Below are 19,031 nucleotides of genomic sequence, written 5' to 3' on the forward strand. Positions count from 1 at the left end.
AGATGCATTTGTGGGAATTGGGCTCAGGATTTTTTCGTCCTGAGACTGAAGCAATAAAATCCTTGGGCTTGTTTTCGGCCGTTCATGCAGGGTGCTGCCCCTCTCTGACTTGCTGTGTTTTGTGTTTGTACCCTGGAGCACAGTGGGAGCTGGGAGGGATGGCTGCAGCTCCTCCCTGGCTGGGAGGAAGGGGCACCTGGTTCTGCATCCTCCCCAGCCCCAGACATCACCGGGCTGTGCCCTGGCAGCGCTGCCTGCAGGAGCCGTTGGTCTCCTCTGCCTTGTGCTTCCTGGCTGCTTGGGCAGGGAGCATCTGGCTTTGAATGTGGGGTTTAGGAGAGCATTCCTCAGCCTAACAGAACTTGTGGATTTCTAATGTGAGAGGCTGAGTTCTGGAGAGCCCCCTGGCCAGAGTGGGACGTGCTGCTGTCGGAACTCTCAGGAAAACATGGCAGTGTTGTTTGCCCCAGCCCTCACAAATCCCTGTGCTCTTGAGCTGACTTCATCTGGGCCTCTCTCCAGTGCTAGCTCTTCCAGCAGAGCTCTGCAGAATGAAAAGAAATTAAGAGAACCGTATAATAGTATGAATTTTATCCTTGTTGTTTCCTGCAGACCTTGGGCCAGTGCATGATCCATTCTGTGAGAAGGGTAAAATCTCAAGGATTCCTTATAAATAAATAAAAGATTTTAAACTGTTCCTCTTCTATAGCAGAAGAAGAGGCAATGGGTTATTGGATAGTGGGGTCACAGCCTTGATTTCCAGCTCTGGAAGGGAGGGATGGGCTGCTGTGGATTTTGGGGTTTCTGTCTCCTGTGTGAGCTGTTCTGTGTGTGCTGCCCTGCAGGCTCTGAGAAGAACTGATGTAAAACCATGGAGTTTTTCCAAAAGAGCGATCAGGTAGAAAATAACTTGAATCAGATGTATCATTCTGCATCATGTTCAGAATGTGACAGGACCTCATTTGGTTCTGGCAAACCTGCACAATTTCCATTACACTTTGTTCTCGGAGCTTCCAATAATCCTTGGAATTTCAGTTTTATGCAAAACATCTGCACTCGGATGACTGTTTATAAACAACTGAAAAAGCAAAAAGGTGATTTACAGGGGAGGGAACAGATGCCTAAAGCCTGTTTGCTCTTGGTTCCTTGGAACAGCAATTGCCTTTGTATTAAATTGGGAATTACAGCATGGGAAAGGAAGAAGGCAGTAATGGCCTGATGGTAAGCTGGTAAAGCCAAGGCTTTGTCTGCATTCCTTACCCACTTGCTTTGTGTTCTCATGGAAGTGATGGAATTGTACAGAATTGAAAGAGATCTTTGGTTTGATTGGGGTTTTGTTGGTTTGTTCATTTATACTCATTTCCTCCTCCATCTCTCCCATTGCCTCTCCTGTATTGGTTGATGTAATTTAACCTCACTCTGTTTGTGGTGACATTTTAATCATCTGTTCCTGATTTACGTCATCCTGCTTTTCATCTTTAAGTTTAAAATATGTTTCCCAGTCTTTATAACTTTTAAACATGGGGCTGTGCTTTGTCTAAGGGGAAGGCGCCATAAGGATTTGATATATATTGGTGCTAAATAATTTGATTCAATAAATATTAACTGTGCTGAGCTGCATTATTGCACAGGCCTTTGCTATTTTTACCCTGCTAATTTCAGAGAGTTGTGTTTCATTAGTTGGACAACCGACTCACTGGGATCTGCTGGTTGTTTTCAGCAGACAAAAATATGCCCCTGGTATTTAATTATGCCTGTTAGCAGGAGAGAAAGGGCAAGCTGAGCTGAGTCCAAAGACTGTGAAGCCCCTCCACACTCTAATTAAAGTTCTTTTTGGCCATTTCTGTCCTAACCATTGCTGGAGGGGCAGAGAAGTCGGGGTGGTTTGAGCAGGAGCAGGGCTTGGGCCCTGGGGTGGAGCCAGGGATGTCTGTGACTGCCAGAATCAGTTATCGCTGAGATGGGGCTGCAGAGGCTTCGTGTCCTGAGTGGTTTGTTAGTTCAGTAACTCACTTGCAAATGTTTGTGGGTATGGCATGAGGGCAGTCTGCCTTTTCATACCAGAATCTTTAACCTGTATCTGTTTTCTCTTTGGAGGTCTCTTTTCAGAGAACTGTTCATCTTTTCATTGAACAAAACACTTGACACAAAAACCAGAAGAAGTGTTTTCAATTTTTGTCTGTTGTGTTGTAGAAATTATTTTTCCTGTTGAAATGGAAATGTCAGTGCACTGGCCTTGTCTGAGCTGCATAAGGAAGTAAATCACAACTGAAAATAAGCCTGTTAACTTGGTCTGTAAAACTTAAAGCTCAAGCTGTCTGATGTAGGGGCTGAAAGGAATTGGTAGCACAAGCAGCCAACAGCACTCATGAAGTGCTTGCTAATTTCTGAAATAAATTCCATCTTCTGAAATGTGTAACACATCCTCACCCTTTATTTCTCTCCTTGTGTTTGAAACTCAACGTGAAACATTTCTGGTTCTCAGAGAGTTGTTGGTTGGTTTCTTTTTTTAAATATACACGAAAAGAAATTCAACCTTTGAAACTGTCTAAGTTTTGGAAAATAAGTATGTGGGAATGAGATGTTGGTATTTAAATGTTTATAACTTAATTTTTTCTTGAAAATCTTATCTCTAGGCTGCAGAATCCTAAACAATAGTATTTTGCATTATCATTCATTCTCATCTCTGTCTTTCCACTTGGTAGAACCTGGAGAAGAGGATCCCACAGCTGGAAAAGCCCAAGCACTCCAGTCAGAAATTCCCGATGGCCAAAGAAGTGAATCTCCTGGCTTGAAGCAATGGCAGAGATCAGCCTCTCCCGAGTTCTCCCTGTCATCTGGCTCAACATGCAGGTCAGTGAGGCAGCCCTGCTGCTGCTGTGTGCTGGGGAGAGCTGTGGCACTGCCAGGGAGCAGTGCAGGCACCCAGCTCGCAGGAGGGCTGCTGGCTGGGCTCACAATTCCTGCTGCACCTGTTCTGGGCTTCCCTAGCTTCAGCAATGGAGCTAAAGTACATGTAGAATCCACTTCATGCTTTGGAATGCCTTCATAAGGGACTGCTAGTGTAAATGTTCCTTTTGATACAGAAGCAGGGAGTGGAATGTCTGGGGAACCAGGAGTGTGTTTGGTGAGTCCCTTCCACTGCTTTACCCTCCCATCTGCTGGAAGTTTTATTAGAAAGGTCCTGAAATTGATATGGCCTCAGTCTTTTAAATAGTATAGCTGTAAGGACCTGTGACCCCAGTTTCTGGAGGAAAGGTGAAAAAGTCATTGAAAACAAATACAGAATAATTGGGTTTTGCTATGTGTCTGAAAGCAAGAGAGCTAATCTTACCATCTTGTTGGTAACAGAATTGAGAGGAGAATGCAGGTCTGCATTGCCAGGAATAAAAGGGTTTCCTGTGTTTTTAGAAGTGGGAGATAATCAGAGAAAGTAGCTGAAGGTCAGCAGCTGAGCTAGGAGTGACATTTCTTGATTTCCCACCCCTTAGACCCCTAGTACCTGCCTCTTCCTCCTTGTTCTGCAAATATTAAGAGTAAGGTAGTGATTGGCATCATTGTTGGTTATTAACAGAGCAATCTAATTGAAATACTTTAACAGAAACCAATTTTCCTAAAGTCATTTGGTTCACAAAGAGCTTTAAGAAGTCATCATGAGGGTTAAAGAGCTTTAAGAAGTCATCAGGAGGGTTCCCTTCCACAGAGGGAAATGTTGAGCTCTGAGCGAAAGCCTAGGGAGACCTTGGAAGGGGAAGATCAGCTCGGGGGATGAGAGAGCATCAAACAGTAAATGTCTTTGCTTTACAGGATCAGACTTTGCTGCCTGTTTCCATTTACTTGCCTGAGTGGGAGCATACAGTAAATATTTGTCAGTAAACAGCAATCTGCTGATGGGCAAGCACCTGGGGAGGCAGGAGGGTCGTTGTTGCCCTTTCAGAATATCTCTGCATTTGTTTGACTTCAGACCTGCCTTATACCCAGTAAAGCCCTTCCCTTCCTGTGGCCTTTCCCCTCTGTGCTCTCTGTGTCTTTCTGCCTGAGCTGGGACTATAAAATTGATAAAGGCAACAAATCAGTTTATTTGCTGTTCAGTGTGTAAGAAGCCTTTAAGGTGAGCACTGGACCAGATTTCTCTCAGTTTCTCAGGATGTAAGTGATGATGGCAGTTTTCCCTTCCCTGTGACCAGGGAGCTGTTCTCCTGCCCGTGTCTGGGTTGTCCCAGAGCTCACCTTGCCACAGCCCCTGGTGGAGTGCCTTGTTTCCAGGTGTGCTGCCTGGGGCAGGTGCCCCAGCTCCCAGTGGGACTGCAGAGGGTGGGTGACCCCCTGGTCTGACTCTGCCCAGGGCAGGGGCAGCTGGAGAGGCCCAGGGAGCCTTGGGGCATCACACCCTGCAGCTTCTCCTCCTTTGCATCCAGCTCCAGCACGAGGAGGTGAGAGCAGCAGCAGCAGTAATGCAGGGAAGGCTCAGCTGAGGTGACAGGTGCTGCCTGCTGGGGATGGAAGGTCCCTCCTGTCCGACCACAGTGTTCCTCATGTGCCTTCCTAAGGAGCACTTTAGAGTGTTTTCCTGGGTTTGCTGGGAAATAGAGAGAGGCTGCAGGGAGTTTCCCCCTTTGCAAATGCTGAGGTAGAGGAGCACGTACTGAAAAGAGTCAAATGTGCTCTTTGTCTGGACCCTCAGTGCTCCTGGTGGCTGCTGTGAAGGGGCAGGAGGGCTGCTGGCAGTGCCCAGGTCCTGGTAAGGCCTGTGGGGTCCTGCTGTGCCCACGGAGCAGCTTTGGACGGTGCAGTTCCATCCAGGACTGCAGCTCTTCCTCCCAGCCTGCTGCTCCCCAGGGCTCCGTGTCCAAAGGGCCCTGCATTGTGGCAGCACTGCCAGGGGCTGGAAAACCATTGTAGTCATTCCAACTGCATGAAAGAAAGACATTTTATCACTGTCTTACCATGAGGCTGGGATTTTGTTAATTGTAGTGAAATAAATCCAGCAGCAATCAAACAAGAATGATTTAGATGTTGATGGTTTTAGTAGTATTGTGGTATTGTATCAAGTAATGGGTTTCTGAGGCTTGTGTTTTTCTGATAACGAGAGGGTATCCTTTGCCAAGAGTAAATGTTTTTCACATTGAAATGTCAGAACTGGAAATATATTTGGAATTCCAATCTGCATGCTATGCTCCTGTGAGGAGGGCACTTCTAAATGGAGGGCTGTTGTATTGATGAATTAAAACAAAATGAGGGTGTTGAGTAGCATATAGAATGTAACAGAGTAATCCACAAGTCAGAGTTGAAATGTTTGTTCTGCAAAAAGATGTGATTCTTCTGTTTTCTCCTTCATAAGGTTTGTCCCTTTTCAGTTTCATGTCAATACTTGCTAAGGGAATAGTTGGTCAAGATTAGAAATTCATCCATTGTACACTAATCACTGATGAACTGATATTATTCAAAGGTCTGTGCTAAAACTGAAGAAATGAGAATTTTACTCCTGCTGGAGAAAAGATCCAGGCCAGGCAAGGAGGTTGTAGCAGTGCCCCAAACGTGCTTGTGCTCTAGGGAGATTGATGATCCCACCAAGAGAGCAAACTGTGTGTTACAGATAAGCACCAAAACACAGCCATGGCTTTGAAAGCGTAATTTTTCCAAGCTCTGAAGTCATGGTTGCACTGGGCTTCCACAGGACTGCAGTGCTCCATGTGAATAGTCCTGTGGAGTTCTTTGACTTCCTGGGACTGAAGCCAGATTTTACGCAACTGCTTAAACAATAGGAAAATTAGAAAATAAATTAGGAGGAACAATGATAAGCCAGTTAATGAGCTATTTAAAGGAAATATTCCATTATAAGTGTTTTATATAATGGGGATAACATGCAGTTCTTTAAGCAAATTATTTTTTCTTAAAACTGTGTTCTACACAAGTGTCGGTTCTTGGTGACTGGAGTGAGACCTGAACAGCAGACAAAACCCAGCACTGGCCGTGTCTGAGATGCTGAAACACAGTCAGAATTTTGAAATCCTGGTGGGGAAATGCTGTGTCCACAGCCTGTATAAATCCCTGTGCTGTTGGAATACCCAGAGTGACTGCAGTGTCTGCCAGGAGGGGTTCATGCCCAAGGAAGGGGCCCCATTTGCAATCAATAAATGGGGCTTTTTGGCAGTTAGTTTAGGAGACATTGATCAGGATCCAAGCTCTGGGTTTAGCAGGTCACTTATCCTTGGATTTATGTGCTTTACATAGTATGGGCTTTAGTTCAGCAGAAGAGGTAGAAACAGAGTGCACTGGATGGCAGCAACCCTCTGAAATGGGTGACAGGGGTTGGCAAAGCTGGCAGGATGGAGTGCTTGGAAATGCTGTGTGAGCTCTTCCTGGGCAGCTGCCTCAGCCTGAGCTTGGAGGCAGCGCTGTCCTGCGCCCTGGCCATCGCTGTCAGATGAGAGAAGTGTATGAAAATGTGTTGATCAGTGCAATAATTGCCTTTTATAGATCTTCAGGACTTTTTAACTTAATAAATCTTGCACTGCTTTGGCCCAGCGATGATTTGTATCACAGTGTTTGATCTGTGAGTTTTGGCCTCAAATACGGGTTCATGGTGAAAGGATGATGATACTTTTCTGCTATGCTGTTGATTCATACTTTTCTTCCCAAAACTTTGAGCTGTAACAAATGGCAGGAGCTGTGAGGCCTGGTGGCAAGTCCTGGGGTGCTTGTCAGATAGGGCCGGCTGGTGGCCTCGGATGTGTGTGGTGGAAGCTCTTACATACAGGCTGTGTCCAGGAGGACATCAGTCCCTGGTCAGGGGCCCTGGGCTGGGGACATCTCTGAGCCCTGGAAGCAGGAGTTGTGGCAGGGAGTGCTCCTGGTGCTTCAGCCGCCACATCCCACTGCTGCCAGACTCCTGAGGGAAGCAGTTCAGGAAGATGCAGCAGATCTTTCCCTTTTCTCAAGGAACAGCCTCAGAGGTATCTTCTCAGGCTGCAGAGGGGGGCGTGAAAAACTAAGGAAGCCTGGAAAGAGTCAAGAAAACCAGCAAGATGGTGGAACCTGTGCAGGGTTTGGTGCAGACAAGAGCCCTCTGTGGGGGCCTGGGCAAAGCCAAGGCTGGCAGACCTCTCCAGAGACAGGAGCATGGATCCATGGCCATGTGCTCTGAAGAGGAGGTTCTAGAAAGCCAGAGACAGGAGCAGCAAGCCACAGGCATGTGGTCTGAAGAGGAGGTTCTGGAAAGCCATGGAGGATGCTGTGTTGCACAGCTCATCTTGGACATGGCATGGTGCCTGGCTGCTCCAGCAGCGAGCTCATCCCGTTCCTTGCAGGGGGACAGGTGCAGGCAGGATTGCAAGAGGGGAAAGCTGCTTGCCCTCACTCCTGGGCATTCACCTCCAAATAACATTGGTAAAATGAGATGGGCTGGAGCTCATCTCTTGTGCCAGCATTGAGGGAAAACAAGCCTGGAGCCTGGGCCAGAGCACATGGATGGATGGATGGATGGATGGGAGGATGCTGGCTGCTCACACGAGGCCGAGGAGGAACCTAATCTGCCTTAAAATAAACCAATTCAAAGGGCTGCTTGCTCCTCTCAGTTTTAGAGCAAGACATGTCATTCACACTTAGATCAGCTTTTTTCTCTCTATTTTTGGGTGGTGTGTTTATCTTAAATGAAAAAGGGGGGGTGGTGGAAGTCAAACCCTACTGATGGTCAAGAAAGGAAGAGTTGACTCTTGGTTGACTGGCTGTAGGGGATCAGGGAAACCAATCCTGCAGGAATATGGAGTGGGAGAATTGCCTGAGTCACTGGAGATGCATTTTTCCCAACGTGGAGGCGTGAATAAGTGCAGGATCACCCTGCCACAGGATGCTGGCTGTATCTTGAGCAGTTCAGGTGAAGAACTTAAATTGCTTTGGCTGTAAAAATTGACTCATCTGGAAATGATCTGTAAAATTGTGGCAGAGATTAGTGACCTTCACTTAAGAAAAGGACAGAAAACCTGTTGTGGGAATTTGTCTTGAATTTGGAGTCCGAATGAAGTCTGAAGGGGTGTTTTGCTGTGCTGCATGCAATGTAGATCGATACCTCTGAAGTATTCAAAAGGCAGAAAACATTGGAGAAATGAACAAAACAAAAATTCTAAATTCTGTGATCTCATTAGCTTCTGTGGGCTAAAATTTATAGAAAAAGACCCCTTCAGAATGAGGTGGCTGTTTCTCTTATTTAATTCATAGTCTTCAGTTTAAGGGCTAATCATTTGATGCTAAGAAGAGGGAGGAGTTTTCTTCAGGGAAAGAAAAAGTTAATTTAAAATACAAATTCAGTTGGTGGTCAAAGTGGCTTTTGTTTAGTTGACAGTGGTTTTTGATAATTGTTTTTCAGCTATGGCATATTTGAGGATATTTTTTTTAAATTTTCAAACACTTTTGTCCCCTGGCAGAAAGGGGGTGTAATTACCAGCAAGGTGTGTAATTACCTCCGCTCCAAAGCCAGCCTTGCTTGGGCTCAGTAACTGAGACGGATGTCTGGCAGAGTGGGATGCAGAGCGCTGAGTGGCTGGCATGGAGCAGGGGGATGCTGGAAGAGATCCTGAAGCAAAGGGCTGTTAGCTCCAGCTGGAAGTCCAGAGCCCTGCTTTGCACAGCTACTGCAGCCCCTCAGTCTCTCACTGCAATTAGGGCGTAGGAGTTAATTGGCTTCTCTGGGGAACGACGGCTGTGGCGTCAAGGGCCCCTCATGGCTCCATGTGTAGGCCAAAGGTGGAACTCGCTCCAGGACGTTTTGTACTTGGTTTTAAAAAAGTTTGGTAGGCCTAGACCATGGATTCCACATGTGAATTCTGAACGCACATTACTGGTTTGAACGTTGGCCAGACTTCTTCAGTTTTATTGTTTTGCGGTGACAAACGCGGCGGGTGATAAATGCTGCAGTTTTCAAGGCAGGGAAGTACATCATGTTCAGGCCTCAAACCTGTTCTTTTTCTATTTTGGGGGACTAAAAGCACACAAATAGCCCTGTGTCCTCCCCAGTTCTTTTTTAAAATGCAACTGGAACATCAGAGTGGGGTTTGGAAATATGATGATAACTCATTCCCTGGGCATCCACTTTGTGCACCGAAAATGAGCTTTTGATGGGCTTCTAATTCTGAGAGTAAAAACAAGGTTGACTTTCAAAATGTTTCCCATCCATTTTTGGTATCTTTTTCCTTTTTATCTGTATGACTGAATGTGCATGTGTTGGAGGTTACTCTAACTTGGTGTTGTTTGTCCAGCCAAATTCCTGTTGGTTCTGTAGTTATCGCCACAGTAACAGCTGAGGACTCTCACTTCACAGGGGAGACAAAATGGCAAAGGGTGAAAAAATCCTGCTGTCTTACAGAAATTTTATGTCACGCTGATTTATTTAAGAGAGACTTTAAAGCAAGAAGGTACACTTTTCTCCCCAAGACCCCTTGCAGATCCTCTCCAGAGAAACTTTCTGGTGCCTGGCAATACAGAGGTGGTGTAGTTACCACCTAACAGACATAAACATAGAACTGTCTCATGTGTTAAATAATGGTAATGAGACCCCAGGGATAACTAAAAATGAAGTGAGACAGAAGTTTCTGGACTGTGCTGTAGGTTGGTGTTTTTTCTCATTGCTGTTGGTACTGGAGGGGTTGGTCTCATCCAGGGGTTCTGCTGCCATTGCTGAGTGGAGCCCTGCATTGCTGTAGGTGTGGCTGAAATAATTTCCATCCATTTTGTTTTCCCCTTCAGCACCAATTCGGACATTCTGGCAGATGTGGAAGGGTCTGAGACGTGTTCAGCGTCCTCTGACAGGTGAGTAGAATATCCAAGAGCTGAAGTCCTTGGGATGGGTTTAGGTCTGTAGCTTGCAGTTGGTGGAATCCTGGAGAAGCAAATGCCTCAGGAAAGTCAGATTCTTGAAGAATCCCCACAGTTCTGGGAAGCACAGTTTGGTCAGTGTATGTGGATCCTTGAAAAAGGATCCCTGAGTCCTCCAAGAATCCACAGATGCCCAACTGAATATCTTTATTCCAAGGGATATATAACTATATATTTTAATTTAAAAAAAAAGAAGATGAAACTACTTTGTTATGGAAAATTAAATTTGATCTTCTATTGCATTTGAAAATTCCATTGTTGACAGAGCTGTAGGTGAGGCTGACAAGTTGAACACGCTGGAATTGAGCATCTGTTTTGATTTACTTCTGTTTGAGATTAGAAGAGCACTTCTTGGTTGTTAAAATCTCAGTGTCTGCAAGTTTGAATCATGTTTCTGTTTCCCATATGAAAATCCATGTGAAGGGGCTGGGGAGAGCTGGAGAGGGCCCTGGGTCCACGAGGCCCCTTGGTGCTCTGGGAATGTGTGTTCAGTGCCAGCACCAAAGCCCAGCTGGATCTGATGCTGGGGTTCACACAGATCTCCCTGGGCATGGCTGGGGGTCCCAGGCATGCAGGAGAGCCATTTCCATCGTGGTGCAGCTCTGAAACACAACTTGTTCCTGCTGTATCTTAGTGTGTATCTGGTGGCAGTCGGCAGATGTGGACTGAGCATCTCGGAGTTGTTCGTTGTCATTTTCAGTTGTGAATTCCCAGTTTAAGACAAATGAATAGTCCCTGCAGGATGGATTCAGCCTAGCAGATGGTACAAAACAGAGTGCACTTTAAAGGAATGTTTAATTAGTAAAAGCTGTTGACAGATTAGTGGCATCTTTCGTGTCAACACGATGTGGAGTTTTAAGCTCCAAGGCTGAATGATAGAAATCAGCTGCTTCATTTACATACAGCTTGTTTAAAAATTTTTTCTTTAAAATTAACTGTGACTAAAAATAAAGCAGTTGTTGAGTTTTCTGTGGGAAATACTTTGTCCATAAATGAGGAGAGTGCCTGGCAAGGCTGCAGGCCCCAAGCCCTCCTTTGGGGGTAATGCTGACCAACCTCTCATCCTGCTTCCAGGTGGCTGTGCCCCAAACTGCCTTTTCTGATAGAACATCCTTATGGTTTTGTCAGCGCCAGGGGCTGTCCTCAGTTATGGACACAGAATCTAGGGGGTTGCTGCTGTTCCTTGGGTTCCAAACTGGTCTCTGGGGACAGAAGGAGAGGCATTGTGATGACCCTGTTCCTGCGGGCTCTGGGGCTGTGGGGTGATTTGTGGTGCTGTCACCTTCCTCAAATGAGAAGGCAGAGAAATATTTCTCTCCCCATCCCTGGAGGTGTTCAAGGCCAGACTGGACAGGGCTTTGGAGCACCCTGGGATAGTGGAAGGTGTCCCTGCCCAGGGCAGGGTGGAATGAGATGCTCTTTAAGGTCTCTTCCAACCCAAACCATGCCCTGGTTCCCCATGACCTGTAGCACGTACGTGTGCAGCATCTGTGTACTGCTCCCAGTGCTTGTGCGCAGCAGCAGCAGCAGCAGCGTGTGCTGTGTTTGGGGCCCTGGCAAACCCCGTTTCCCTTGTGTTCTCTCCCCAGCAGCAGTTCCGTGGCCCCGACAGGGAACAAGAGGAAGCTGCGGCGGCCGCGCGTCCCCGAGCGCAGCGGGGCCGTGCCCCAGGGCAAGAGGAAGAGGAGCTAGTGCTGCAGGCATGCCCAGCTCAGCCTGGGAAACACCTCCTGGCTTCTCCCATTCTCTGCCTGTCGGGTGCTGAGTAAAATGCTGTATTTTCACATCACTGCCATTCCAGCTGCCTTCATCACCGGGCTGCTGGGTTTGCCCGCAGCCCTGCGGGCCCTTGATGGTTGAGGTTGGGCACGGAGTCCAGAGCCCTGCAGGAGCCTGGCCTGGCTCCTGTGCCCGAGTTCCCTCGCTGGTGCAGCACCTGGGCTTGTGCTGCCCCTGTTCTGCTTGCACCTGGGCCAGCCCCATGTGCCCTCCTGGGAGCAGCTGCAGGACGGTGTTTGCATGGGGGTGGGCAGGTCCTGGTGCCCCAGTACAGGCACAGCCAGGGGAGGGAGGGAGATTCTGCCCTACACTCACAGGCTTTTTTTATATATGTCTTTGTAAAATTACTCAGTATTATGTGTCATTATTTCAGTTTGAGGTCCTGAGACTGGGAGGAAGTCGGAAGGTTGTTGGACATGAAATATTTTAGCTTTCAAGCAAATAGTTACATTGAAAAGTGTGATCTTCCTTAGGAGGTGGTGGGATTTTGTAGTGCAAGAAAATGAAGGAAATACAAGAAACCTGAACACCAGGAAAGGCTTTGAAAAATAAAGCTTGTAAGCAAAATATGAAAATACTTCAGGTGCTTTTGCTGAGCCCTGAAGATTTGGTCAGTGGGAGCTTGGCAAAGAAGGCACAAAGTCTGGGTAAGATTGAGGGTTATTGTGTCTTGACTTCAGAGTGAAGCTGGGATTCAGGAATAATCCTCCTCAAGCCATGGTTCCCAGGAGTATTTGTGTTTGGAACAGGCTAAATCATGGCACATATAAATATCATAAGTGCATGAAGTGGAGTGATGCAGAGGCAAAACAGAAATCTGGTTGTGTTGATTTTGTTCTTTTTTTACTAAACCAAACCTTTTGAAAGACAATTATTGATGTCTGCTTTAGGGCTGCCTTTTTCTCACAGCAGCTCACCTCAGGCATTGGAATTGGTTGCAGTTGGCCAGTGAATGGTAATAATACAGTAAATTAGTATCATAAAGGGCTTTCTGGAGGCGTTTGCAGAGCAGCTGCTGCTGTGCTGGGGAGGGCCTGGTGTGGGGACACCGAGCCTGCTGTGGCTGCAGTACTGACATTCCCACTGGAAAGGAGCTGAGGAGCCACTGCCACGAGAGCTGTGGCAATTCCAGGGGGCAGAGAAGGCAGAGAGCAGCTGACACATTGAATAGGGCACAAATCAGACTGGTTTGCTGACAAGCTGTGAGGATTAGGGTTTTTTATATCACTTATTGTTGTCATCACCATTTAACGTCCAAACTGGTGACCTTTGCCTGAGCTGGAGCTTTTTCCCCTCCTTTTGATGGGGCTGATGCCAGAGGAGGGTGGTGCCACTCTGGAGTTGGCAAACGTGAGTGGGGTGTGTGGCTGTGAGAGATGGTGGTGGCTGAGGTGCAGGGGGAGGCTGCACCCTGGGCAGTGTGGATGCAGGTTTAGGAAAACACAAGGATTTGATGGTCTGCCTCATTGCCACCCCGATGGAGTGGGTGCCTGGGCAGGACCCAGTCTCTGTGCCACACCCAGGGCCAGCTCCAGCCCCAGGCAGTGCCACGGTGCTGCCAGGCCCAGCCTTTGCCCGGAGTGGCTGCTGGTCCCCCGGGTGCCATAAATGATGCTTGCTGCACATCTCACCAACCCAAGAGTCACAGGAACTGCATAACATAAGGGAAAAAACAGCAGGGAAGGAAACACAGTGTCCTCCCCACGCTGCGCTCTCCCCTGGGCAGCTCTGCTCCTCCGTCACTGAGTCAAGGGGCACCGGGAGCAGCTGGGGACAGCCGGGCTGGGGGCACAGGTCACAGCCAGAGGAGCCGAGCTGGCGCTGACGGGGGTGATGCTCAGGGTGATGGGGGACAGGGTCCTGCTGGGGCTGAGCATGGCCCCATCGGGGGAAAACCCCACCCACCATTGTGCAGCCTCCTGATACCTTTCACTGATGGTGAGTGGTGTTTGTCACATCCCTGCAGCCTTGGGCTGGGCAGGGGTGGGAGTCCAGGGCCCCCTGTCTCACCCTGTCCTGGGGCCCCTCCATCCCACCCTGCTGTGGGCCCATTCCTGGATCCGAGGCAGGTTCCCGATGACTGTGGCTCCCTGGAGAACTGGGAGTGGGGCAGGAGCTCCCAGGGGACTGATCCTGGCAGCCAGGGTGGGGCTGGGCTGGGCTGCGCTGGAAGGCTTTGGGAAGGGCTGCTTTGGGCAGGGAGTCCATTCTGCAGGAAATGAATTCAGTCACGGAGCAGTCCCTCAGGCCGGGGCAGAAGGGCGAAAGTGGAAACAAAATAATCAAAAAGCAAAGATGTCCTGTTCCTCCTGTCCCCCAGGCCGGCAGGAGCCGTGAGAAAGGCAGCGGTGCTGGGAGCGGGGCAGGAGCAGGAGCAGTCACCGTGCAGGACAGGCGCCTCCCTGCTGCCTCCCACGCAGGCACCCTCTGCAAGGAGCAGCTGGGGCTGACCCTGCAGCGTGGGGCAGGGGCAGCACCTGGCTTTGGTCGGCTCTGCAGATACCAGGGGGCTTCTGTGGCATTGCTTTTGGCAGGCAGGGGTGCCTTGTGCCCAGGCTGGGTGCCAGGCTCTGCCTGCTCAGAACAGGTCCTGCTCTGTTCCCAGACCTTCCTCAAGCTCACTGAGTGAGCTGGGCACACGGCGAGAGCTGGGGTCACTGGCACACAGCTGGCACACAGGGATGTGGCACACAGCTGGCACACTCCTGGGCACACAGGGAGAGCTGGCACACATCTGGCACACAGGGAGCTGGCACACAGCTGGCACACTCCTGGGCACACAGGGAGAGCTGGGGTCACTGGCACAGCTGGCACACTCCTGGGCACACAGGGAGAGCTGGCACACATCTGGCACACAGGGAGCTGGCACACAGGGAGCTGGCACACAGCTGGCACCTGGGGAGCTGTCCCAGTGCCCTGGGCTGGAGAGGTTCCCTGCCAGCCAGGACCAGGCACTGCGAGCTCAGGACACGGGGGTGGCTGAGCACCCCAGGAGGGACCTGTGGCCACTGGGGACAGGCAGGGTCAGGGGCTCTCGAGGCCACTTCTCCCAGGGTGCTGTGTTTGCTGGCAGGAGTTAAAAATAAAAAGCCTTTTGGTTGAAGGAGGGTCTGTTTTGATAGAAGAGCAGCTATTCTGGAGTTGGAGCACCTCACACAAGCAGAGGAATTGAAGATGAATCACAGCTACCTGCTGGGCAAACCCAACACCAGGATCTGCTGCCCAGAGGAGAGAGTAATCATGGTTCTGTCCTACCTGGCACTGGAGGAGCCAGAGGGCCTGAATTCAAAACGATTTGGACAAATTGGTGAGTTGGCTCCAAAACAACCACCTGGAACTAAAAAAAGAAGAGCATGAGTTACCAGCTTCAGGAAGAAGGTAAACATATTACTGCCAATGGGAAGTAATTAGTGAGGCTGAAAAGTTTATATAAATGTAGCTGGGCTTCAGTCTTGCAGTGAAAGCTCACTGCTCTGGTTAATTATTTGGCCCTACAGAGGCGTTCCTGGAGCCTGGACTGGGGATTTCATTGCAGGTATTTGGTGGGAGAGAAATGGGGGCTGTGTGGAAGAATCCTCACCTATGTGGGCATTCCCAGACACATCTGCTTAGACACTCACATATCTACTGAATTATCCTGGGGATTGCAGTCTCCTTCCTATCACTTGGCTAAGATTGTTGGAGTGATGAGCAACAAACGTGACTCACTTTCTTTTATATACATATGCAAATAAATGTAGAATTTGCATATGAATACATTAAACCAGACTCTATTCTGGTTTTGCTGAGTCTTCTATTTTTACCTAACAAAATCTCAGATAGATCTTGCTATTTATATTTTGTTCAAAGAGAAAAGTGCCTCTCTTCAGTGGGCAGAAGCATCAGGGTGTGTGCAGGGGCTGCAGGCAGTGCTGTGCCTGCCATTACCTGGGTGATCCACACCTCTGGCTCTGGGAAGGTTTAGTTAACATCCCCGACCCAGGAGTGGCACTGAGTGTGACACTGGGTGTGCAGGTCCTGTAGGCCCTGTCTGTCAGTGCTGCAGGTGTGCATCCCAGTGCCACGGGTACAGCCCCAGGGCTCGGGGGCTCACTTTGCTTTTCATTCCTTCATGGTGAGTGGGAGTTCAGGGCGCTGCAATGAACACCTTGAAGTTACACACAAATGTAGTAATCCCCCCAAAAGTAGTAAAATGATTATCTCCCAACAGCTTGAACCTGAAGCCTCTTTGTTAAAAACCACACGGATACATATTTCAACTTTATTATCCCAACTTGTTACTCCCAGGGTCTGGGCAGGCTCCATTGGTTTTATGGGCTTTGAGGCCATAATGGGATGAAGCAAGGAACATTTTAGCACAAACAGCGTCCTTGGGAGCCCTGTGCAGGCCTGGCTGCTCAGGGAGGTGCCTGGGGAGAGCCTCTGTCCCCCTTTGCTGGGCTCGGGGTGCGATGGGCGGGTGGGAGTGGGGGAGTTCCACAGAAACCATCCTGCATCCACCCTGTGAGGCTGCGGCCAGCCTGGCTGGGACTGTCAGGATGGCAGGATCAGCCTGGATTATCGGATCAGCAGGATCCATAGCCTGCTCTCCTCTAAATGGGTTTAGGCCGGTTGATTTGATCAGAGCCCAGCTGCTGTGTCCCAGGGCTCGCCCTGGGGCGGAGGTGGCCCCTCAGTGTGCTCTGGGATGTGTCTGCAGAGGCTCTGCGGGTTTCTCATGGAGTGCCAGCAATCCTGGCCATGGAAATGTGTGCTGGCTCCATGCCGGGAGGTTCAGGCTCCTTTTCCAGGATTTAGCTCCCAAAGCTGGATGAGCCTGACTCCAGTGCTGCTGTGGGCTGGAGGCCATGGGAGCAGAGGCTGGTGGATTTCAGTGAGCTGGGGACCCAGAGGAAATGGTTTGAATCCCACAAACCTTTTAGGGACATGATGTGAAAGGTTCTCTAGCACTGAGTAAGTTTAGTGTAGTGCCACACTTCTTTTCTTTTCACACTGGGGAAGAGAAAAGAAGAAATTTTCTTGATATGTGCGTGAATTCGTGTGAATTCTCTTTCTGCTGTGAATGCTTTATAGAACTCGAGACTGCAGCATCCAAGTAGATCCTCCCTTCTCCATTTGTCTGCATACACAAGTCAGCTTCTCTGGCTCCTTCTCCCTTCCCAGTAATGTTCTGATGACTCAGTTTCCAAAGCCCTCCCCAGCCACAGCACAAGTCTGGCAGCCAGGTAGTGTGACAGGCCAGCAATTCTGGCACTGACCATGGCTGCAGTTTGCAGGATTTTTTCTGTTTTGTTTTTTTTTTTATTATTATTCATTTTTTTAATTGTGATCAATCTGAGTACTAGGTTTTTGGCTGGGTTTTTTGGTCATTGTTGTTTTTCAGCTAACAGAAAGAAATAACATGGCCAGAGGACGGTGCAGGGGATGTGATGGATGACACAGCATTACCCAGCAGTGTGACTGTCACCTGCATCTGAGCACACAGGTCTGGACTGGCTTATGTTCCCCCTGAGCAGTGAACCCAGTGACACAAGGAATTGGGTGTATGGGTTTGGGACCAAATAATTCTGTGCATTGCTGATATTTCCATGTTTTGTCTCCAAAGCCTTGTTTCCTTTGGTGCAGATTACAATATTGATTGTGTATTTTTCTGGAAATCAGTACACCAGCTGGTGAGCCATGGAGGAATTTGATATCAGACTTGAGAATTTACTCATGTGCACATTTAAGAAAGACACAGAAAAGTTGTAATTTACTGTGCCCTCAGGATGTTCCCAAGCCTGATTTAACACCCAGCATTCATCAGCTCTGTGTGGAAGCACAGGTATGCCTTTTCCATGAAGATGAGTCCATGGCACTGCTCATTTCCATGGTTTTGGTAGATTTACCAGAGTTAGGCTTCCTGCAGGCTGAGTGCAAGAGATGAGGACTGGGAAAAATGCTAGGATAAAGAGAAATTGCCATGCAAGAGCAGCCAGGTGCCGTACCCTGGCTCTCCAGCCTGCTGTGGGCTGCAGCCATGCACGAGTTCATGGGCGGCTGCAGCTCCATCTGCAAAGCTGTGGCCTGGGCTTGACATTTTGCCAGCCCTCTACTGTCCTGGGGACCATAAAGTTGTGATTCCAGATAGCTATTGGAAAAACAGCTATTTCAGATCCAGCAGTAAACCAAAATGCAATTAAATTTAGCTTTATTTAGTGTTTGTGCTTTTGATTGTCCCGAAGCATGTATTTTAAAATAAAACTGTTTCCAGCTCCATGGCATCCCTGAACATTTAAAGCTGGAAGAAGTAGGGATGACTCAGAAAACCCTTTGATTCTCACAGGATTCTTTGCTTCAAAATCACGTGTGTTTGGGTTTTAGTTGTGGAGCAGCTGCAGCTTTGCCTGAATAAGGACTGAGCATCTCTGGCTGTTGGGGCCAATGCCCAGCCCTGATGGGCTCACCTGGGGAAGGGCCCCAGGAGCTGGATGTTATCCTGATGGATCCCCAGATTTCAGGCCCTGGGTGTGCAGTCCCCGCTCTGCTGCTCCTGCACTCCAAGTCAAGGCAGTGTGTCAGAGCACGTGGCCCTGGGAGCAGTGTGGCACTGGCATGGGGACAAACAGGGGCAATCCTGGCACAGCTCTTCCCCAGCTGAGCACCTGGGCCTCCTGCTGCCATCAAATGCATTTCAGAGCTGCACAGCACCCCTGGAGCTGCTCAGCTGCCTCGTGCAGGGGCTGTTCGAGGGACACTGGGCTCTTTCCAGCAGTTCAGGTCTGTTCTGAAGGGAGCTGGGTCTATGCAGCTGTGAGTGACACCGCGTCCAAGGCCAGAGAGGAGCAGTGGCTGCTCTGCCTCACCCAGGCACCCTCTCACGGGTGCTCAGCCACACCTGAGTCCCCAGGGAACTGAGCAGAAGCCAAGGACAAACCTTTCCTTGCCTCTACTTTGCCCCAGCCACCTCCTCCGAGAGCTCTCCCAGAACCAGCAGAACAGTAAAAAAAGCAGCATTGCACATGGTGAGCAGCGATTCCCACAGCAGTTTTATTGCCTGAAGATGGAAGAACGTGAACCCTAGAGGGAAGAACATGCCAAAGTATGTAACATTTCTTCATCTTGCATGGAGCTAAAACTTCCCAAAAACTCTTTAAAAATAGCTGCAGGGATGTTTGTTCAGGGCCTAAGGCTGGGCTGAGGAGGATTTGAGATGTGACTTGGAAGTGGGGAGCCAAGGGTGGTGATGCTGGGGGCCTTCAGGGCTGCTGGACTGAGGGGAGGACTGGGAGGGTTCCATGCTCTTCTCAGCATCCCACCTGCACTTTCAGGTTCTGGATCCCTTGTAGGGAGCCTGAAAATGGGGACAGCCATTGAGCTGTGCTGATGAGCTGGTGACAAAT

At 49.0% G+C, this 19,031-nt stretch overlaps 1 protein-coding gene across 2 annotated transcripts in view; it reads left to right on the top strand.

The window, feature by feature from the left end:
- The window catches only part of RAD18 (RAD18 E3 ubiquitin protein ligase), a 29,264-nt gene extending 16,744 nt beyond the window's left edge, over window positions 1-12,520 (top strand). The window contains exons 11-13 of one of the 2 annotated variants that reach the window (XM_066558323.1): window positions 2,706-2,853; window positions 9,742-9,804; window positions 11,460-12,520. In XM_066558323.1, the coding sequence (XP_066414420.1) occupies window positions 2,706-2,853; window positions 9,742-9,804; window positions 11,460-11,562 (314 nt within the window). In that variant the 3' untranslated portion in view covers window positions 11,563-12,520. The remainder of the gene's footprint in view (window positions 1-2,705; window positions 2,854-9,741; window positions 9,805-11,459) is intronic. The other variant, XM_066558325.1, reaches the window with a different exon arrangement.
- The last annotated feature ends 6,511 nt before the right edge of the window (window positions 12,521-19,031 follow it).

This window comes from Molothrus aeneus, chromosome 12 (genome assembly GCF_037042795.1).
Source record: "Molothrus aeneus isolate 106 chromosome 12, BPBGC_Maene_1.0, whole genome shotgun sequence".
Classification (NCBI taxonomy): domain Eukaryota; kingdom Metazoa; phylum Chordata; class Aves; order Passeriformes; family Icteridae; genus Molothrus; species Molothrus aeneus.